This window comes from Petaurus breviceps, unplaced genomic scaffold, assembly GCF_028583685.1.
Source record: "Petaurus breviceps papuanus isolate PSGF00001 unplaced genomic scaffold, PetGlider_PUasm1.0 186, whole genome shotgun sequence".
In the NCBI taxonomy this organism is placed as follows: domain Eukaryota; kingdom Metazoa; phylum Chordata; class Mammalia; order Diprotodontia; family Petauridae; genus Petaurus; species Petaurus breviceps.
The window spans coordinates 42,476,849-42,497,287 of record NW_027185798.1 but is presented as its reverse complement, the minus strand read 5'-3'; the positions used below and the strand labels follow the sequence as shown (position 1 = coordinate 42,497,287).

General features: G+C 40.0%; 2 protein-coding genes and 1 long non-coding RNA gene across 5 annotated transcripts in view; 1 reads left to right on the top strand and 2 right to left on the bottom strand.

Annotated features, from left to right (window-relative positions):
* RSBN1 (round spermatid basic protein 1) overlaps positions 1 to 7,042 on the bottom strand; it is a 68,314-nt gene extending 61,272 nt beyond the window's left edge. Inside the window, exon 1 of the mRNA XM_069090319.1 lies at positions 3,451 to 7,042. Coding sequence (XP_068946420.1) covers positions 3,451 to 4,750 — 1,300 coding nt within the window. The 5' untranslated portion in view covers positions 4,751 to 7,042. The remainder of the gene's footprint in view (positions 1 to 3,450) is intronic.
* The window catches only part of LOC138162845 (uncharacterized), an 86,264-nt gene continuing 70,378 nt past the window's right edge, over positions 4,554 to 20,439 (top strand). For all 3 annotated transcript variants that reach the window (XR_011168731.1, XR_011168730.1, XR_011168729.1), the window contains exon 1: positions 4,554 to 4,692. This is a non-coding gene — a long non-coding RNA (uncharacterized lncRNA). The remainder of the gene's footprint in view (positions 4,693 to 20,439) is intronic.
* PTPN22 (protein tyrosine phosphatase non-receptor type 22) overlaps positions 11,175 to 20,439 on the bottom strand; it is a 74,792-nt gene continuing 65,527 nt past the window's right edge. Inside the window, exons 20-21 of the mRNA XM_069090320.1 lie at positions 17,448 to 17,519; positions 11,175 to 12,662 (exon numbers count right to left, since the gene is read on the bottom strand). Coding sequence (XP_068946421.1) covers positions 12,598 to 12,662; positions 17,448 to 17,519 — 137 coding nt within the window. The 3' untranslated portion in view covers positions 11,175 to 12,597. The remainder of the gene's footprint in view (positions 12,663 to 17,447; positions 17,520 to 20,439) is intronic.

Below are 20,439 nucleotides of genomic sequence, written 5' to 3'. Positions count from 1 at the left end.
TATATGAAAAGTGTATATAAGGTAATACAATCTCAACTGTTTTCTGAGGTCAATCCTGGACCTGCTATTTTTCTGAAAGAAATTCTAGTCTAGCCCCAAAAGTTGTCCTCATATTTTCAGGTCATCAGGGCAATGATTCCCAATCTTTCTGGAAATGATAAATATGGATATTTGCTCTACTTTACAATATAATTTTGTTCAACCAAGTCAAAAAAATTTAGCATCTATTTTTCAAAAATAAAGGGAATTAAAATTGAGTGCTAGCTCTCCCCCATTCATTAAATGCACTCACTTCTTAACTCCACCTTATACACACAAAGTCCCCACTCCTCTTCCATTATGATGCAGCTCAGACACCATCTTCTGCATGAAGCCTTTCCTGATCCCAACTGCTAGGGCCCTCCTTTCTATAGTACTGTTTGTGTATGTGTGTATATTAAAATGTATGTGTATAACATATAATATGAATATATGTACATGTGTATGAATGTTCTTGTTGTCTCCCTATTAGAATGTAATTTCCAAGTAAGGACTGTTTTCAGTCTTTGTATTTGTATTCCTGGCAGTCAGCACAATGCCTAGTATGCAGTAGGTTGACTGATAAGACAACACGCTTGTAAATATCAAATCTACTTCCTCATGGCACCATTTAATTCAATGAAAGAGAATCCTAGAACGCAAAACCTGGAAGGGTAATCCTTATGGGATGTTAAGTGACTAGAGTAGTCTCTCTACAGAAAACATTAATTCACTCCTTGAACATGAGAAGAACTGAGCCCACTGATGGTACCACAGTCAACTCAAGATTCCCCAGGGTGCAGATTTTGGGGTTCCTGAAGTTAGGTCACCTCCTTCTTCCCTACTGTACCATTAGCCCCTTGGGAAGGAAAGGCAAAAGAGAAAAAAGGCTGAAAAGATCACCCAGCAGTTCTGGTGGTTGGGGGGGATTATTTAATTCAGTTTTCAGTACCATCCTCATATAGAGAGGGAGTAAGACTGTAGCTGTGATGGCATCTGCATAGCAACTCCCAGATGAGGAAAACTACTTTTGATGCAGGTCAGGACCTTCTCTGCAACAGTCTTCAAGAGGTGACTTCCCAGGGTCACACAGTCTGCAATATGCTTGAGATGCAGTATTTGACCCCAGGTCATCCTGGTCCTGAGGCTAGTCCTCTAGATAACAATTCTGGCATCCCCTTCAAACCCACCATTACATGTTTTAAGTCTTCTAGAAACTTATGCAGATCAGAAGAGCTTTCCATTACTTTATCTGGCTCTGAGATATCTCTGCATAGTCTGGGCAATTGGTCAAAGATGGAAGAATGTAAGAAAGGAAGTCTGACTCACCAGGGAATGCAGAAGCAAAATCCTGTCATAGACATCAGAGAGGGGGAAAAAGGGTCTTTTTATGTTTTCTCTTTTAAAAATTCAGTTCAAGTCAAAAGAAAAAAAAATTCCACCAATTAATCTAACTAGCAAGAAGGAAGAGATAGTTCTACTACCTACAGATTGTAGAAATTGTGGGAGGGGAAGGCTGAAGTCTCAAGAGTGGGAGAGAAACATTAGTTTCTATAAATTACTGTTACTTAGTGGACTATTTCTGAAAGGTTGGGTTATCAAGCCAATCCAATTCAATAAAAAAGTTTAAATACAAAAGATTTCCATGTAATCTAGTCTTTCATGTTTGTTTAATTACCACTTCCAAAAAGTTTAGCATCTCTTCATTACATATAAAATCTACAATGATCATTTGCCAAGTAGTTAAGACAATACTATCAAGGTTTGACCCCATGGTTTGGGGTAAGGTATGGCCCTGATGAACAGCAAATATTAAAAACTCACTTGAAGTCCAGATTTTAACCCACTTCACTTGCCAGTTAATAAATTATAAATTCTCAAAAATTTGTAAACAAAGAGCAACTGGATCCAGCAAAGAAATATATTAGGCTGGACTTGAAAGTATTTTGGACTCCAGCTACTGCCCTAAGAATATCAGGAAAGACAATGACAGAAAGTAACCTCTTACCATCGTCACCAATTAGTCACTGTTGCTAGGATTTGGATATTACTAAAACAGAAATGCATAAAAAGAGATATTTAAAAAGAAGTACAGAGCCAGGTGGCAAATAACATCTGGAGACAAAACAAAAGAAATACGCCAGAAGATGAAAGAAATTTCTTATGTGGAAAAGAATGAGAATTCCAGAAACCTGGTCTGAAAGATTCATTCCCTAAGTATTTAAGCCTGGCACTCTGGCAAATTTAAGAAGTTATCTCATGACCTTGAGGACATCCCTTTCCCACCTGAAACAAATTACAGAGACTACAAAGGGACCAAATTGTCAATGCTCCAATAGTCAAAACTACAGAGTATCAGCAAGGTAAGGCATTCAATGCTGGTTAAGTTTTGGGGAAAGGCTTACAGCAGTGACCAAAAAGATGTGAGGTTTGATTTCTGTGCCTGCTATACTCTAATGTCTTTCCGTACACACGAAAGAAACAGAAACCAACTTGCAAGAAAAAAAAAATCTATCTTCCGAAACCAGTATATTCTCAAAAAAAAAAAATTGTAGCTACTTCATTCTATGATAATTATGCTCAGAAACAACATATCTGATCAGAAGTAAGCTATTTTTTTCCACTGAGTGGAAAAAAGTGTAACAAGGATATTATAAAAATTATTACTTTCAACTCCATGGAAGAAATGCAATGAAATGGTTCTTAATCGTCAGCTATATAATAGGCCAGTCGATTAGGAGAAAACATATGTGTTCTCCCATTGAGACGTGCATTTACAACGAATTATTTTAAACAACTCTTTAGCCTACATTTTCCTACCCATCATAGCAATTAATAACAGACTAACCAAACGGGAGGTCTAAGACAGGAAGGCGTTTTGAGCGGGGCTTTCCTGGCCTCCGCAAGGGGTAGGACCCCCAAAGACCTTAGTAGGGGGTGTGCACTGCTAACCTCACCAGGAGTGGGTCTGGAGGAACAAACTTGGTCAACTTTGGAGCCCGCCTAAGTTTCAGAGAACTCCTTCCCAAGGCTGCCCAGAGGCCCTACCAGGAAGCCCGCGCGAGTCCCTGCCCTGGGCGTTTGGGGGGCACTCCGGGAAGACAGAACAAAGCGCTGTCCTGGGCCCGGAGGCCCAGACGAAGCTCAGCGCGCGAGGGCCAAGCAGGAGCGGGGGGGGGGGGACCCCTGACGAGTCCTGCCTTGGGGGAGCCCATCTGGCCTCGGGGAGGGGCCCGTGGAGCTGGGAGTTCAGGGGGCCCCATCCAAGCCTCGGGCTGAGGGCTTTCCCGGCTGGACAGCGGCTCGGCCCCTGGGCCTGGGCCTAGGCCGGGGCCCTCTGAAGCTCCCGGGGGCGGGGGGCGGGCGGCGGGGCCTAGGGTGCCGAGGACCAGAGCCCACTCCGGGGCAGGGGGAGGGGCCGCCCCAACTCACCTCTCTTGGGAGCTTTGGCCGGAGACAGCCCGCCGCTCTGATCGCCGTTCTCCCGCTTGCCCTTGTGCTTGGGGCCGGCGACGCCCGACGAGCCGGGGTCACCGCCGTGGTGGTGGTGATGCCGGTGCCTCTCGCGCTCCTTGTGGCCCTTGTGCTTGGGCCCGACCGCGCTCACCGTCAGCGGCGAGAAGGTGAAGAGCGCCGAGGCCGCCAGCGGGGCGGCCAGAGGGGGCCCCGCGGGGGCCAGCGAAGGCGGCGGCGGGGGCGGAGGCAGCAGCAGAGGCTCGGAGGGGCCCGGGACCGTAGAGGCTGCAGCAGGAGGCGGCGGTGGCGGCCCCGGCTGTTGGCGGCTGCGACGCCGCCGGTAAGGGGGAGCGGGAGGGGGGTCCTGGCTCGGCCGCCCCCGCTTCTCCCGGGGCCCTCCGCTGCTCGCCCGGCGCTGCCGCTTAGTCCCTCGGGGCGAGGCCCCGGCCCGGGGCTTCTCCTTCCCCCCTTTGTCCGGCTCCTCGGGCGCCGCCACCGCCCGCACTACGCGCACCGCTCCGACCTGCGCAGCCATTTCACCCACACACACATTTAAATGGCCCGACCGCCCCCCCGTCCTCTCACCGCGCAGGCGTCGTTCGCGCAGGGCCCGCTGGGCTTTGAAGTTCCTCTCGCACTCGCCTCCTCCTCCCTTTACTTCGATACGGACTGTGCAGGACGGAAGCCGCAGTTCCCTTTCTGTCTCCATAGGGTGCCCGAGACAAGTTTCCATTGTAAAAGCTTCGGAACTGCGCGTTGCCTCCTGGGAGTGGTAGTTTTGCGGGCTAGGCCTCCCGCCCCCCGTCCCTCCCCCCCGCCCCCTGAACTGCGCAGCGTGTAGAGGACGAAAGGGAAGCGTGCGTCGAGTCACGCGTCTTTCCTGCTCGCGTTTCACATCCGCTGGTAGTCGAAGGGTAGCGGCCAACTGCCTTAACGGCCGTCCTCCCGCCCGCAGTCCCGCGTCCCCGCTCCCTCGACACCGCCTCCTACCCGCGCCTTTCTGCCGCGTCGTGCCTCTTAATTGAATTTTACGTTCCTGGGAGGGAGAAAGACTGGGGAGGAAGCCGAGGCGAAAGAGGCGCCAAAGTAACTTCCGCAGGGGCGCCCCTCCCTCGCCCCGCCTTCCGTCGGGCTGCTGGCGCCGGCCTGGGACCCGCAAGGAGGTGGCCTCGGCTTTGCGGTGCCGGCGGCTCCGCTCCAAACAGCAGTGGCAGTCAGGTAACCGAAGATCCTTCCGGCGGGCCGCAGACGTGGGCAGGGTCACTTGTCCGGCCATTTAACAGATTCCCCCCTCCCCCAACCGTTCGCAGAGATGTCATGCGCAGCGTCCCGTTTGGAGCGTTCTCTTACGGTGGGGTTCAATCTGTAACAGTCGTGAATTCCCCCTCCCCCCAAAAAACCCCGAACTACTGTTTTATCTTGGAAAGTTGCACGCCCCTCCGCCATGCCCCCAAAATGCCGGGTGAACCATCAACTTACGAGCTGGCGTGGGGGGGTGGGGTCTCCCTGGAAAGTGAACGGGCCACGTCGAGATCTGCCCTGACGGAGATTGTCCATTGGAGGATCAATAAATAGGGAGTATTTTGTCCGTTAGAAATAAGGCTATTAGTAGAGGCATTCGACCAGCATTTATTACACGCCTGCTACTCACTCCACTAAGCTTCAGGAATAGCAAAAGAGAGTCCCTATCTTTAAGAAGCTTACAGTTTAACGAAAGACGTAGCTGACATGCAAGCCACCCCAACTCGGGACCGCACCTAGATGTTCGGGATCCCCCGGGTACTATGTAGAGGGCCGGCAGTGTCGGGAGAGGAGGGGGAAGGGGCAGCCAAGAGGTGGCTGGGAGGAGGGGAGCCTTCCAGGAATGGGAGACAGCCGGGGCTAGGGGCGGGGCTGCTGTGAGCTTGGAGAGGGACTTGTAGGAACCCTGGAAAGGCTTTAAATGACCGAAGGAGCCCCAGGGGTTCGTTGAAGGGAAGGAGAGTTGTTGACACGGTGAGACCAGCTTTAGGAAAATTACTTTGGCACCCCAGGGGAGGAAAGACTAAGGTAGGAAAAGATTGTTAGGGAAGTCCAGGAATGAAGTGATGAGGCCCTGCTCCAGGGAGCAGAGAGAAGTGACGGACAGGAGAGCTCCTGTGAGGTTAGATATTAGTACTGGTCTTGGCAGCAGATTGTAAGACTGAGGATGAGGAGGCAAGGAGGAAGGGCCTGGATGACTGGGAGAATGATGGGACTCAGTGTTACTTGGGAAGTTTGGAAGGAGGGAGGGATTGGAGGAAAGGGGAAGGAAATGATGTTCTATTTTGGAAGTGTTTCAGATGTGTGTGGGACATTCTGATTTAATTGTCCAGTAGGTGACTTGGTTGAGAGAAGTTAGGGTTTGGTAAATAAGTCTGTGAAATATCCGAATAGAGATAGTAATTGAATCCATGGAAACTGAGGAGATCAAATGAGGTAAGCCTAGGGTGAGAAGGGAAGAAGAAGAAGGACACACCCTTGAGGCAACAGAGTGACTTAGTAGATACAGTTTGGGGCCTGGAGTCAGGAAGGTAGTTCAAAGCTAGCCTCAGACACATAACTAGCTGTGTGACTCTGGGTAAGTCACTTAAGCTCTGTTTGCCCCACTTTCTCCAATTGTAAAATGGGGATAATAATAGCACCTACTCCCAGGAGTGTTGTGAGAATCAAATGAGAGAAAGTACACGTACACACAGTACACTTAAATGCTTGTTTCATTCCCTTGTTTGGTGCCTGACCTGGAGGAAGATCCAGCAAATGAGACTGACAAGGACCATCAGACAGGAGAACTAGTAAAAAGTTATGTCCTAAAAACCTAGAGAGAGTAAAGTATCCAGTAGAAAGGGTGATCCCAGATTCTTTCAAAGGAGTCTGTGAAGTCAAAACCATTTTCATAATAATATTAAGATTTTTAAAATTCTAATAAGGCAAATATCAATGTAACCCAGATAAACAAGCTTTTTTTTAGGAGGGGATCCTCAATTTTTAAAGAGTATAAAGGGGTCCTGAGACTAAAAATGTTGGGACACAGTTAAAAAGCAGCAGAGATGTTAAAAAAAAGATGAGAACTGAGAAAATGCTATTAGACTTGGTAGTTGGTAACTCTGGAGAGAGCCATTTCAGTTAAATGATGAGGTTAGAAACAAGATTACAGAGGTGTTTAATAGTACATTTAGAAATTAATAAAAGGAAAAGTAGAGGCAGCAAGTGTAGAGGGCTTTCTCAAGGAATTTAGCTGGAAGGGCAGAAAAGATATTAAGGTGATAGCAGAGATGGTAGGATCAAGTTTTGTGAGAAGAGGAGACATAAGCATATTTATAAACCGAAGAGAAGGAGCCAAAAAAAAAAGAATGCATATTAAGGAAGAGTACCTATTATAGTGGAGGTCAGTCAACTGGAGAAATGTGTTCAAATGAACAGAGCACTTACAGAGTTAGGAAGACTTAAGTTCAACTTTTGTCTTGGACGCTTATTGCTGTGTGACCATGGACAAGTCACTTTATCTCTTTTTCTCTCAGTGAAGTCAGCAAAATTTATCTCGTGAAGGAAGTTACCTATGCCAGGAAACCAGAGATCCTGAATTTTAAATGATGTCTACCCATGTGTAGCTCCCAGAGCACTACTTCCTTACCTCACTGATAAAAACTTTACTCCAAAGAACTTTCAGAAAAGTTACTTAAACTTGAATGTGCAGAAAAGTCTACTGGGCATTTGATTTCAGTAACCATTTATTCATCTTGTATCTAAGGAAGATTCACATCAATGAGGTGACGGATCCACTTGAGTATTAAGTATACTTCTAAATGTTTTGTTAGGCTCCGTGAAAAAATACTGTCATGATATGACCCCGTTTAAACAATAGATATGTTTCTGAAAGCTGTGTATAAGTTTATATATGTCACTTTAAACTTTATAAAAGTCTTTGCTCACAACAACCTTGTGAGGTGTGAGGGAGTTATGGAAGTGGGGTGGGGGAACACTGGGGAGGGTTTCAATGAAGACCTGAGATTTCAGTGATTTATAAAGCTTTGGGCAAGGGAACTCCTAATACCTATACTAATTTTTCTACAATTGAGTCTTAGAAAATTACATCAGACACTTAAAGGCTAATTAATGTCTTGCATTATATGTTTTAATCGAGAATAATTGAACCTAGGTTTTCCTGACTGATTGGTGGCCCTTCCTTCTATTCACTTAGGCCATGCTGCTTTTCATGCATGTTATCTTCATTTTACAGATGAAGAAACTGAGGTTCACAGAGATTATGATTTGCCTGTGTTCATGCAATACACGTCTGGGACTTAAATCCAGATCTCACTGCTAATAAGTCCATTTGTTCCACACTACCTCAGCACCTAAATCAAATTTTTGTTAATAAAATAATTTTAAATGAATTTGGACAGACTATAGAAATACTTGGTAAATGTTTCCATTTTCCCTAACAGCATTTTAATCCAGGGCCTCGTTAACCTTTTACCTGGATTATTTTATAGCTTCCTAGCTGCTATCTTTACCTCCATTCTTCACCCCACTGCCAGATTAACTTTACTAAACTGTAGTTTTGAATCAACAAATTTAACATAAGGTACTGTGCTAGGTTGAAGAAGATACAAAACAAAATAAGACATAATCTCTGCCCTCAAGGAGGTGGAAATATAATAGTAGTAATAATAAAATATCCTCACAAATAAATGGGATATAATAACTACATAGCCAAGGTGCTAGGAACCTTTCAAGAAGGGAAAATTAATTCCTGACTGGAGGTGGTATTGGGGCATGAAGTATGGGGAGAATGTCTATAAGCAAAGACCTTCATTCCTTGAACAAAGGCCCATAACTGGGAAAAGATGAGAGGTTTATGGAACAGAGGATTAACACATTTTGGCTGGAGCACAAATTATGTGAGATGAAACTGTAAAGGTAGAAAGAATATCATATCTTTGCTGTCAATGGAGCAAATTGGAAGACTTCTTAAATTAAGAAAGTAATAAAGAAGTAGTCCATTTATTAAATGTCTACTAGTTGTGAAAAAACAAAACATACAAAGATAAAAAAAAAACAGGAACTGACAGTCTACTTGAGGCAGAATAAGATCTGCACAGAAAAGCATAATTCAAGATAGGTAGATTAGAGAGTTCCAGACAAAGTGTTCTAAGAAATGGAAGAAGAGAGTATGATTTGAGGATATTTGGAGAAGGAATGGAGGAAAAATTTTCCAGAATGAATAGGGTTATTTCACTGACTTAAAAGAATCACCAGTACCCTGCATAGGATTAATGTTTGCTAAATTGAAGGACAACACCTTCTGATTATAGATGTGTCGAAATAATTTCATTACTAGATAAATAAGAATTTATTTGGTATCAGTCATTTACTTCAAGATTTCTACATTTACTTCCATATTTTCTATAATCTCAGCCCCCAGAAATTATAAGGATTATTTTCCCTGGGGGACAAGCTGTTGTCAATTCTGGCAGTCCTGAACTTCTAAAGATAAGAGTAAAACTAGCAGTAGCAAAAGCTTCAAAGGAAAATACGAGCTGGTTACAGGCCATAGAGGACCTTAAGAAGCAGATAAGAGAAGTGAAGGAAAAATTTGGAAGAGAAATGAGAACGATGCAAGAAAATTATGAAATGAGAGTCAACAGCCTGACTGAGGAAGATAACACCTTAAAAAACAGACTAACTCAAATGGCAAAAGAGGCTCAAAAAGGTAATGAGGAGAAGAATGCCTTAAAAAGCTGAATTTGCCAGATGGAAAAAGAATCTCAAAAGCTCAATGAGGAGTGTCATTGCTTCAGAATTAGATTGGAGCAAATGGAAGCTAATGACTTTATGAGAAATCAAGATGTTGTTAAACAGATCCAAACAAATGAAAGAATAGAAGGCAATGTGAAATATCTCATGGGAAAAACCACTGACCTGGAAAATAGATCCAGGAGAGATAACTTAAAAATTATTGGACTGCCTGAAAGCCATGATCAAAGTAAGAACCTAGAAATCATCCCCCAGGAAGTTCTCAAAGAAAACTGCCCTGATGTTTTAGAACCAGAGGGCAAAATAGAGGTTGAAAGAATCCACCAATCACCTCCTGAAAAAGATCCCAAAAAGAAAACTCCTAGGAATATTATAGCCAGGTTCTGGAATTCCCAGATTAAAGAGAGAATATTAGCAGCAGCCAAGAAGAAACAATTTGAATGTGGTGGAAACACAATCAGGATAACCCAGGATCTGGCAGCTTCTACACTCAGGGATTGAAGGGCTTGGAATATGATATTCTGGAGGGCAAAGGAGCTGGGATTAAAACCAAGAGTCACCTACCCAGCGAAACTGAGTATCATGTTTCAGGGGAAAATATGGTCATTCAGTGGAATAGAGGACTTTCGAGCATTCTTGCTGAAAAAACCAGAGTTGAATAGAAAATTTGACATTCAGATACAAGAAGCATGAGAAGGTAAACAGGGAAAAGGAATCATAAGGAACTTATCAAAGTTGAACTATTAACATTCCTACATGGAAAAACAATAATTGTAATTGATGAAACTTTTCTCAGTAGTTGAAAGGAATAGAAATATATATATATGAGGGTATATGGGCATATGAATACAAATTTGGATGTGTGTATATATGTTTACAGGTATACATAGAGGGCACAGGACCAATTTAACAGGAAGGAATGATACTTAAAAGGAAATAAAGAGGAGAGAGGAATATAATGAGAGGAGGAGATGGGGAGAGACAGAATGGGGTAACTATCATGTAGAAGAGGCAAGGGAAATGGTTACAATGGAGGGGAAGAATAGGAAGACAAAAGGGAATGGGTCAACCTTATTCCCTTTGAATTTGGCTTGAGGAGGGAATGAAATACACACTAAATAGGCTATCTCACCCTCCAGGAGAGAGAGGGGATGATGGAAAGGAGGGCAGGCTGGGGGGGGGAGAGGGAAGTTGGAAGCACCCACTTTTGAAAAGGGACAGGATCAAAGTAGAGAATAGAACAAGTGGGAGGTGGGATGGGAGGGAGGGAAATATAGTCAGTCTTTTACAATATATCTACTATGTTAATTGTTTTGTATTAGCCACACATGTATAACCTATACCGAACTGCTTATCTTCCCAGTAAGGGTGGGTGACAAGGGAGGAAGGGAATGAATCTGGAATTCAAAGTTTTAAAATAAAATATTCAAATATATATACTATTATTAATACCATTTTACATGTAATTGGGAAATAAGATATACAGGCACTGGGGCACAGAGATCCATCCACTGGAAAAGTTGAAAGGGGTGTGGGAGAAAATATGGGAGAGAGCAGATTGGAGGAGGGGATATCCTGTGGGACTGCTATTTTGGGGTGGCGGAGAAAATTTGTTACTCAAAATCTGGTGGAAATGAATGATGTAAATCAGAAGGTAATAAAGCATTTAAAAATAAAATAGCAATAATAAAAACATTATCACGTAAAAAAATAAAAAAAAACTAGCGGTGGCAACCCTGAGGTATGATCAACATTCGGTATCATGTATTATGGTAGTATTTCTTTAGAGAGATAGGGTAGTACTTGGGAAAAGGAGTTCTATATCTGTCTCTGAAGATGGCCACAAATACTAGCCATGTATTTTCCTACTTAAAGTAGAGAGAAACATTGTTCATGATCTGGGTACTTGTGAAGGAGTTCCTTCCTGTTCTAACCAACCTTTTCTCTTTGTTTTTCTGAGATTACATGGAGGTGAGGAGACTTGGGGATAGAAAGTGTTCATTCATTTATGATCTCTCTGTTAACTGGAAAGAATCTGATTTTTCTCCTTTTTACAGGATTTTAAATCTGAAAATGCTAGCTGTCCCTGATTTGAACATGGAGTTATTAGTAAGTTAGTCCAAACACCATAATTATTTAAAAATCTCTCTAAAATTTCATTACATTTTTACTATATTTTGAGATATTGATTAGTCAGGAGAATTAATAGTGCCCATAGGCATATATTGCAGGATAACATGATATGACCACATAAACATATGCCAGCATAATATGTGCAGTAAAACATACAAAAAAAGAAGGGGGTAGATTATTTGGATATAGTATTTTCCCTACATTTAGTCCCCTCTTTTAAAAACTGTATTTTGTTCAAAAGACAAGGAACATTTTATTAATTTGGTGTTCAGTTTTTCCCTATTGGGTTCTACATTGATGTTCGGTAATGTGTGTGTGAAGAAGAGAGAGGCAGCTAGGCAGTATAGCACATAGAGCAGCACTTAGGCCTAGAGTCAGGAAGACCTAATTTCAGATTAGCCTTTAGACCCATACTGGCAGTGTGACCCAAGTGAACAATTCACTTCTCTGTTTGCCTCAGTTCCCTTATCTTGTGAGGATAATAATGGCATTTACCTCACAGAGTTATTGTGAGGAACAAATGAGATAATAATTGTAAAACTTAGCACAGGGCCAGGTACACAGGGGATGCTCTGTAGGTGTTAGGTATTACTGTTTTGTCTTGTTTCGGGAGTATAAAAAAAAGTAATTATTGGGTTAATTCTAAATGGAAACTAGAACAATAAGTTCCTAATAATAATGTCAGTTTATATTTGAGTGACACTGTTTCAAAGGACTTTTATATGGATTTTTTGTGCCCCACAACAACCTTGTGAAGTAGATGTACAAGACTAATATAATTATTTTGCATTTTATAGACAAAAAAACCTAATGCTAAGACAAGTTCCCCAAGTGACACAGATTGACAAAGAGCCAGCATTATATAGAAATAATATATAACATTCAACTTTTGCAAACCTTATTATCACATTATATACAAGAATAATTTCATTTCAGAACTGAATAAGAAAATCCATTCTCAAAACTCTAAATACAACTCTTAAACTAGTTACTTCTAACTAGATGTAAATAAGATGAAAATCCCAAAATGAAGTATATATTTGTGCATCTCTTTTGTTTTCAAGCTTTTTGTGTTATTAGTATATCACTTCATTGGTGATTATAGAGCACTTTATTTCATCTGGCAGCATTCTGAAGTTTGGGGTTTGACCACAGTGCTCTTTTACACTGAATTCCAATTTGCATTCTTATGAATGCAAGTTGGAAGTCAGATTAAATGTTCCATGTAGGAGGCGGATTTCTTGGTCCTTTTGGTTTGGAAAAACGGTTTGCAAAACCTAGAAGGAAAAAATAAAAAATATTAATATATGCCTATGGCCCTAGCTGCTAAAAAAAAAAAAGGTCTTTGATCTCAGATTATATTAATAGAAGTTATAATATCAAAAGAATAGAAGTGATAGGCCCACTCACACAGTCTTGGTTAAACTGTCCCTATAAGGCTGTGCTCAATTTTGAGCGCTGCATTTTAGCAAGGATCCTGATAAACTGAAGTGGGACCAAGAAGGGCAGTAAAAAGAATGTTGGCAACTCTGTCATCAAACATTTAAGTGCTTGCTGGGTCAGAATGGCACTAGGGGTCCAAAGAAAAGCCTGTGATAATTCCATAGATTTAGGGCTAGAAGGGACAGTAGAGTCATCCAAACCAGAGGTGTCAAAAGAAGGGACCAGCAATGCATGCTCTCTAGTCTAGCCTGAACCAGATTAAAATGTTATTGGGAAATATTTAACAATAAATTAAAATATAATACAACGTAGATAATGTTAATATGTGGATTTCAAAGTTGGCTCCTTCCAAGGATCCTTACTTAAGGATCTTTTCTGTTTGATATTTGCCTGCCATGAACTTGTATACATGTTACTCAACCTCCTTGGTGCTGTTTCTTAATCCATAACCTGATTTCATTGGATTGCTATGACAAAAACCATAAATCTGAAGGACTAAGTCTGAGTTAGCCCTATTCTACTTGATATTGCAGAGGAAATTGAGTTATTCTGTGTGGCTTTAGAAGACAAGACTAAAACCATTTCTGAAAATTATAAGAAGGGGGCTTTTGGCTTCATACCAGGAAAGATCCTGAGAAAAATGATTAATAACAATCAGTGACTTGGGAGATTCAGATTTCTCCCTTTTTTTTAATCTTCATTTCAATACCTTAGTCTCTGAATCTGAAAATTGAGCTAACCTCCTCTATACAAATCCTCCTCAGGTGGGGCAACCACTGTTTCATTCAGGTTTGGGTGGGGGATAAGTTCTTTGAATTAAGGATAACCCCAAAGCTGGGGTTAGCTTAAGTAAATGACATAAAGTTCAGGTCCAGCCCATCATTGTAATATTCCTGCTCGCATTAATTATTAACTAACCCTGGGGAACACCTACTCTTAGAAAGGCATAAAAACTAAGCAGCAGCCATGGTTGTCTTTGGTCTTAGAGAGAGACAGCCAAATGACCATCCTTTTGTTAAAATACTGGCGTTATTAATGAAATGATTAAATTACCCAGAATTATGTCTCTCAAATCTTTTTAAATGTCACAATCCCTTAATTAAAATTGCTTGAAAATGGAATAGGCTTTCTAATAAGATCTTGAGTTCCCACGTACTGAAAGTGTTTAAGCTATTTGTGCATCTGATGGAGGACTGAATTAAATGATCTCTGAAAACCCTTCCACTAGATTCTATGATATGTATAAATATATATTTGAATTAATAATTTTAAGTGAAAATTAAACATAATGTTCTATTAATTTCTTTATATTATTAGGAAACCATTTAAAAATTTATTAATAATACTTGCATAGAGGTTTCTGGTTATGTATGGACAGGATATTGAAGTATCACAAAGCTAAGTATCATTCCTCAATACCTGCTCTCCTTAAATACTAAGAAATTTCCATTTTAGATTAAAATAAAATTTGGTATTACATCGAAATTTTTTTTAATGTCATATTAAATGCAATGTTCTCTGTTTCAATATAAGGAACCATTAACTTAAATGGGTTTTGCTAGGTTCTTTGGAATAATTGGAGTATTTTTGGATGCGAGAGGGGAATACTTTACAAGTTGGGAGACTGGTTTGAATCCCCATCTCAGAATTATTAACTCTGTGATCATAGATGGACTTTTTTGGTTGTTTCTGGTCTGGACCTGTGATTTAATCCATGTGGGGAATTCCTTGTAAACGCCTTTTAGTGCTGCAGACAGCAACTAATATGTAATTACCAGTCAGTTCAGTTGCCTGGAGTGACTGAGAAGTTACACATATTTGTCTTTAGTTAGATGCATATCCCAAGTGGCACTTGAGCCTAGGTATTCCTGACTCCAAGGCCACCAGTCTTTCTACTAGCTCTACTTTGCCTCACTTTTCCCCCCATATAAAGAACTAAAGAAAATGAAAAGAAATAGTAGGAAGTTTTCTTAAGTTATGGGCTAGAATTGGAAGAGAAAAGAAAGGAATGGATATGCACTGGGGATACAAAAAGTGACAAAGTCCCTGCCCTTTAGGAGTTTACAGCCTATCAGGGGAGAGAAGCAAACAATTATGAACAAACAAGCTATGTACAGGATAAATAAGAAATAATGAACTGAGGGAAGGCACTAGAATTAAGAGTAGTTGGCAAGAATGTTGTAGAAGATAGGATTTTGGGAAGCCAGAGAAGCCTTGGGAAGCTTGTAAGCAGAGATGAAGAGAGAAATTGTTCTAGGAATAGGGGACAATCAGGAGCAGAGAGATGTTTTGCTCATAGAATGGCAAGGAGGCCATTGTCACTTAAGAGAGGGAATAAAATGGGAAAAGACTGGAAAAGTAGATGGGGGTAGGTTATGAAAAACTTTGAACACGAAACAAAGTATTTTGTATTTGTTCTGGGAGGCTGAAGGCAATCAGGAGCAAAGGGAGTTTATGGGTTTTTGAATGGGAAAAAGGGATATGTCATGGTCAGACCTGTACTTTAGGAAAACCAACTCTGAAATTACCTTTGCTGATGGTGATAGAAGTGGGATAAAGAGGATGGGTATGGATGTCAAAGAAACTCTAAATGCCTTCCCTATGAATGGGGGAAAACAGTGGAATCCCAGGCATCATAGTCTCCCTGAGAAGGGAAGAAGGGAAATGGTGGGGAAGAACAGTAGGTCAAACAGTTCTTCACATTGGTCAGCAGGTGGCAACCTTGGTCTAAGACCTTGGTTCTAGACCAATAAGCCTAAGAGTTGAAGAAAAGAGGCCAAAATACTGTAAAACTAGGAATACATAACCCAGCTAGTTATAAATTAGTTAAAGATGACTTATAAATGGATCCAACCATATTGTGCTTCTCTTGATTTACTGGTATTTTAATGCTTTGAAGCAGATGGTTTCATTAGAATTGTAAATAGTAGAACTTGGGAGGTAGAAGGATCCTTAAAGATCATTTATCTACTCCAACCCTTTCATTAAATAGTGAAAAAGTAGGCCAGATTACAAAGGGCTTTAAATGATAGACTGAGAATTTTACACTTTATGCTAGAGGCAATAGGGAGTAACTAAAAATTTTTTGAGTCAGATCTATATTTTAGGAATATTAGCTTGGGTGTTCTTTAAAGGATGGTTTGGAGAAATTGGGGAAACTAATTAGGAAACTATTGCAGGACTTGAGGTAAAAGACAGGAGAAATGGAATAGAATGGTACACACCTTGCACTATAGTTGATAGTGCTGATAGTTCTTATATCTTAGAACTTCTCTGACTTCACTAGGTTGGACCTTAGTGACAGCCTATCATTATGCCCTTACTCAGAGCCTTTCTGACTTGGCTAGAGCTCATGTTCCCGTAGCAGAGCTTTTATTTTTTTTTAATTTATTTATTTACTTTTGGTTTACAACATTCAGTTCTACCATCCCTTGAGTTTCAAATTTTCTCCCCCTTTCTTTCCTCCCCCCTCTCCCCCATGGCAGCATGCAATCAAATATAGGATCTACAAATACCTTCATATTAAATATTAGTCACCTTGTAAAGAAGGATTATAACCAGTGTAGTGAACAATGAAAAAGAAGAAACAAAACAAAACAGAAAAAAAAGTAAGTAGTTTGCTACAATCTGCATTCAGATACTGTAGTTCTTTCTCTGGATGAGGATATCCCTTTCTATTATGAGTCTTTTGGAGTTACAACCTTGCATTGTAGCAGAGTTATTAAAAAAACTGGTTTAGGGCCACCTTACAATGAGGTAGCAGAGTAGAACTTGGAAGTTATTGTCTAATTATCCTTCCAGTTATTTAAAATGTGAAATGCAGACAAGATTCAAATAAATATAAGGTGCAAAATAAGAAACCTTTTAGTTGTAAGAAAGTTTCTGTCTGAAAATAGTCAAGGTATCAGGACAAACAGGAGTCAGTCAAGCTTTTATAGGCTTGTATGCTAGTTACTTTTATCCATAAAATGTCTTAAGCACTTTTGGATCCTACTAAGCTTTTTGGTTAATAATATCCTTTAGTAATAATATTCTCCATTAATTGCCATAATCATTACAACTAAATGACAGTCTACAGTGATACTATAAGTACCGTGGATATGGCAAATAATAGGATGTTTGAAATAATCCCAGATCATCACTGCACAATTATAGATATATAATGTTTATAATTGGGTGAATAATTACTTTAGTATGTGTTTTAAGATACTGAAACTACTTTATCTTCTATTTTTTATAATAGAAGGATTTTTTATAATAGAAGACTTTCATAAGATCAAGTAACAGCAATTGATTATTTTCACCGTACTTTGGAATTCATTGTAACTTTGTTTTAGCCATAAACTGGACTTCTCAATTATAAAATCTATATTCTCTTTCTTCTAGTTTGCATAGTTATCTATCACATATTAAAGAGGTAGCCACTTACTTAGTTTTAGTTTCTAAAACATGCTGAACACTCTGTCCTTGAGTGGGTTAAGAGGCAACAAAAGTCTCAAAATTATGAGATAAATATAATTATATATATTTGCCACTTTAAGATAAATTCGGAGTATACTACACTCAATACACATAATTTGACCAAAACTATTAAAAAGTAACTCCAGAATAACACATACCAAAGTTCAAAAAGGAGCTAGAGTGGTTTGATTGTACAGATTCTGCTGGCTTGACTGGTTGCGATGAGATACCTGGAAATATAGGAAAGGTTTCAGGGAAATAAAAACAAACTTGGATAATTATGCTTCAGACCATAGAAAGAGTCTTCCTGTCTACAGTCTATTAAACGCAGTTCTCCACTGACTTAGTTACTAGAGCTACAAATAAAAATGATACTCCATATCCAAGAAGATATGTATCATGATTGTATCATGTATAACAAAATGTCTTTGCAAACTAGATTAAAACCACAAAATCTTCTAACTGAATTGTAAAAATAATTTAATTGCAGAAAAGTTAGTAAAAATTAAAAATTTTGCAAAAAACAAAGTATTTAGCAGTAAAAACTTTTAATTTTAATCTTTTATCATTTGAGGATTTAAAAATCTAACTTTAGGTTTCAAAATTTTATGCTTGAACTGTACCTTACTTTGTTCCCAGTTACTATACTTATTACTTGCTATATTCATTCATATTCATTCATTCATTCCTCCACAAGCAGTCCCAATGTTTTATATTAGCCTCTATGCACCAAAGTGATTTTCCTGAAGTGTAAGTCAAATCATATCTCCCCTCCCTCCAAGTCAGTCAACTCCAATAGTCCCCTATTACCTATAGGACAAAATATAAATACTTCAGTTTCACATTTAAAACTCTTAACATGGTCCTTTCTTTCCTGTCTTCTTATATTTTATCTATCTCCCCAACTTCTCCTTCCCAACCCCAACACTACTCTGCTAAAGCCATACTGACCCACTTCCTGTTTTCTCATACATGGTAACATTACATCTCCATTACCCATACCTTTGCCCTTGCTCTCCACCATGCTTGGAATGGTCTCCTACCAACCCTCTGCTTCTTGGAATCCCCTAGCTTCTTTTAAGTCTTAGCTCATGCAGGAGGCCTTTTTTTTTTTGCCCCTTCCCTTCCACCCCAAAGGGGAAACCCTTCCCTAGGTCTGCCTTCCTCTATTCACTCTGTGTGTATAGTGTTTTAACAGTTATATATAGATATAAACACACAAACTAGTAAATGTGTGTGTTACATATCTGTCTCTTAGTCTGTTTATCTCCCTCATTTGAATGTGAAGCTCTTTGAAGGCAGGGACTATTTTTGCTTTTTCTATTTCCAGTGCCTGGTAAAAAGCTATTGATTGATTGATTGATTGAGTCTATTTGCCAGTATATGTCTTTCCATCCCTCTTCTAAACATATTATTCCCAGACAGTCTTTCTGGATAGATAAGTTTTTCCCCCCATTTTAGTTATTTATATGCAGCCTACACTTCTTGCTGCTCCATATTCACATATGTTCACGCAACACTACCTAAAAATGTCTTATAGCATATAGCTTTACCTTCCTCGTGTATTTTTTTTGGCAGTCTGCAAAAATAACCTAATATAAACATAGTAAGTGTTTTTGCCTTACTGCTGCTGCACAAGGCATTATCTAGAAATGGAAATAGTAACTACAGACTTAAACTTTCTAAACAAAACAATAATTTAAAAGGTCTAAACATTAATTTTCAACCTCATACTTTGTGTCCATATGGCTGACAGCAAAAAGGATTGCCTGTACTACTTGTTCATGTTAGACTGTAAACCCTGTGATGGCAAGCCCCAAATGTAAAGTAATGAAGACCCATCATCATATGTGTTAAGTTTTTTTTTATCTTGTGTAATTGTAATGATAATTTGTGTTTGGGGGGAAACCCTTTCCTCCAGGTTTACCTGAATGATGAATCATCACAAAGAACCTGAGGAAATGACCAGGGCCCAGAGTCGAGTTCAGCTTTATTATAATCTGAGAAGCCAGAGACATCCTAACTAGAAAGAGGGTCTTATTGGGTAGGCCCAAAGGGACTCAAATTTTGTCTTATAAGAAATTAAAACTTATTGTAGTTCATGCTTGAGAGGCTGTATGTACTATGGAAATATTGTTATCCTCTGAAACACAAGCTAACAAAAATCAGTATAAAACAATTTAATTAGCCATTGCTGTAGGAGCAGACTACCGTGAAAGAAAGTTTTTAAAAATACATTATTTTGTTAATAAGACCAGGGTATTTCTTATTTCAGCAAGTGTAAGGAATCTCTGTGGTGAAAATACAAGAGTGGGAAAGAACAGGAACCCTTGGTGCCCCAGACTAATCCTCCTTGGGGATCAGCCCTTATGCCCTCTCATAATTAGAAGTGAGTGATTGTTCTTAGGACCTGCTTTAAGGCCCTAGTACTAAGAGATAAAGAGAGGTGGAGTGGGGAAAGATGAAGGTCTGGTAATTCCCCTTTTGTATTTGAGACAAAGTCCATGTTTCCCCATTTAGTCTTAGGTGTCCTGGATGCTTTTGGTTTCTCAGCTCTGGGATGTGTGCACAGAACATCTCTGTGGTGGTTTATTATGATAAAGCCCTGAAACTAGGTCATTGAAAAATGAATCCTTGATAGTTCTGAGGTAAAACTCCCTCTTTTTATCACATGTACTATAGAGTCTAGTCATATGATAGTATCTCCTTAAAAAGGAAAGCTAAATTTAGGACGTAGTTAACATAAGATTATCTTTAATCTTGGAAACTGTAACTTGTCTGCCATGGATCACACAAGCTTTTGGTGACTGATGAAATAGTGAGTTTTGTTTTGTATGTGTCATATCTTAAAAAACAAACTGTGCCTAGAAGTTTAGTTTGTCATAAAAACCTTTCCTGTTCTGTTTGTTTAAATATTTTTTTAATGATTCTATTTATAATTTAAAATATGTTTAAGTTCCGTATTAACAGTGTTTCTCCAGAACTGTCCAGGACAGTGGGGGAGAAGAGAGGTGTCCTAAATTTAGATTACCAGTACCAATTCTTGAACAAAAATATTCCTGGAGTATAATTATACTATAAATCTAAAGTACGTCCAAGGGGGGCAGCTAGGTGGCAAAGTGAATAGAGCACAGTCCTGGATTCAGGAGG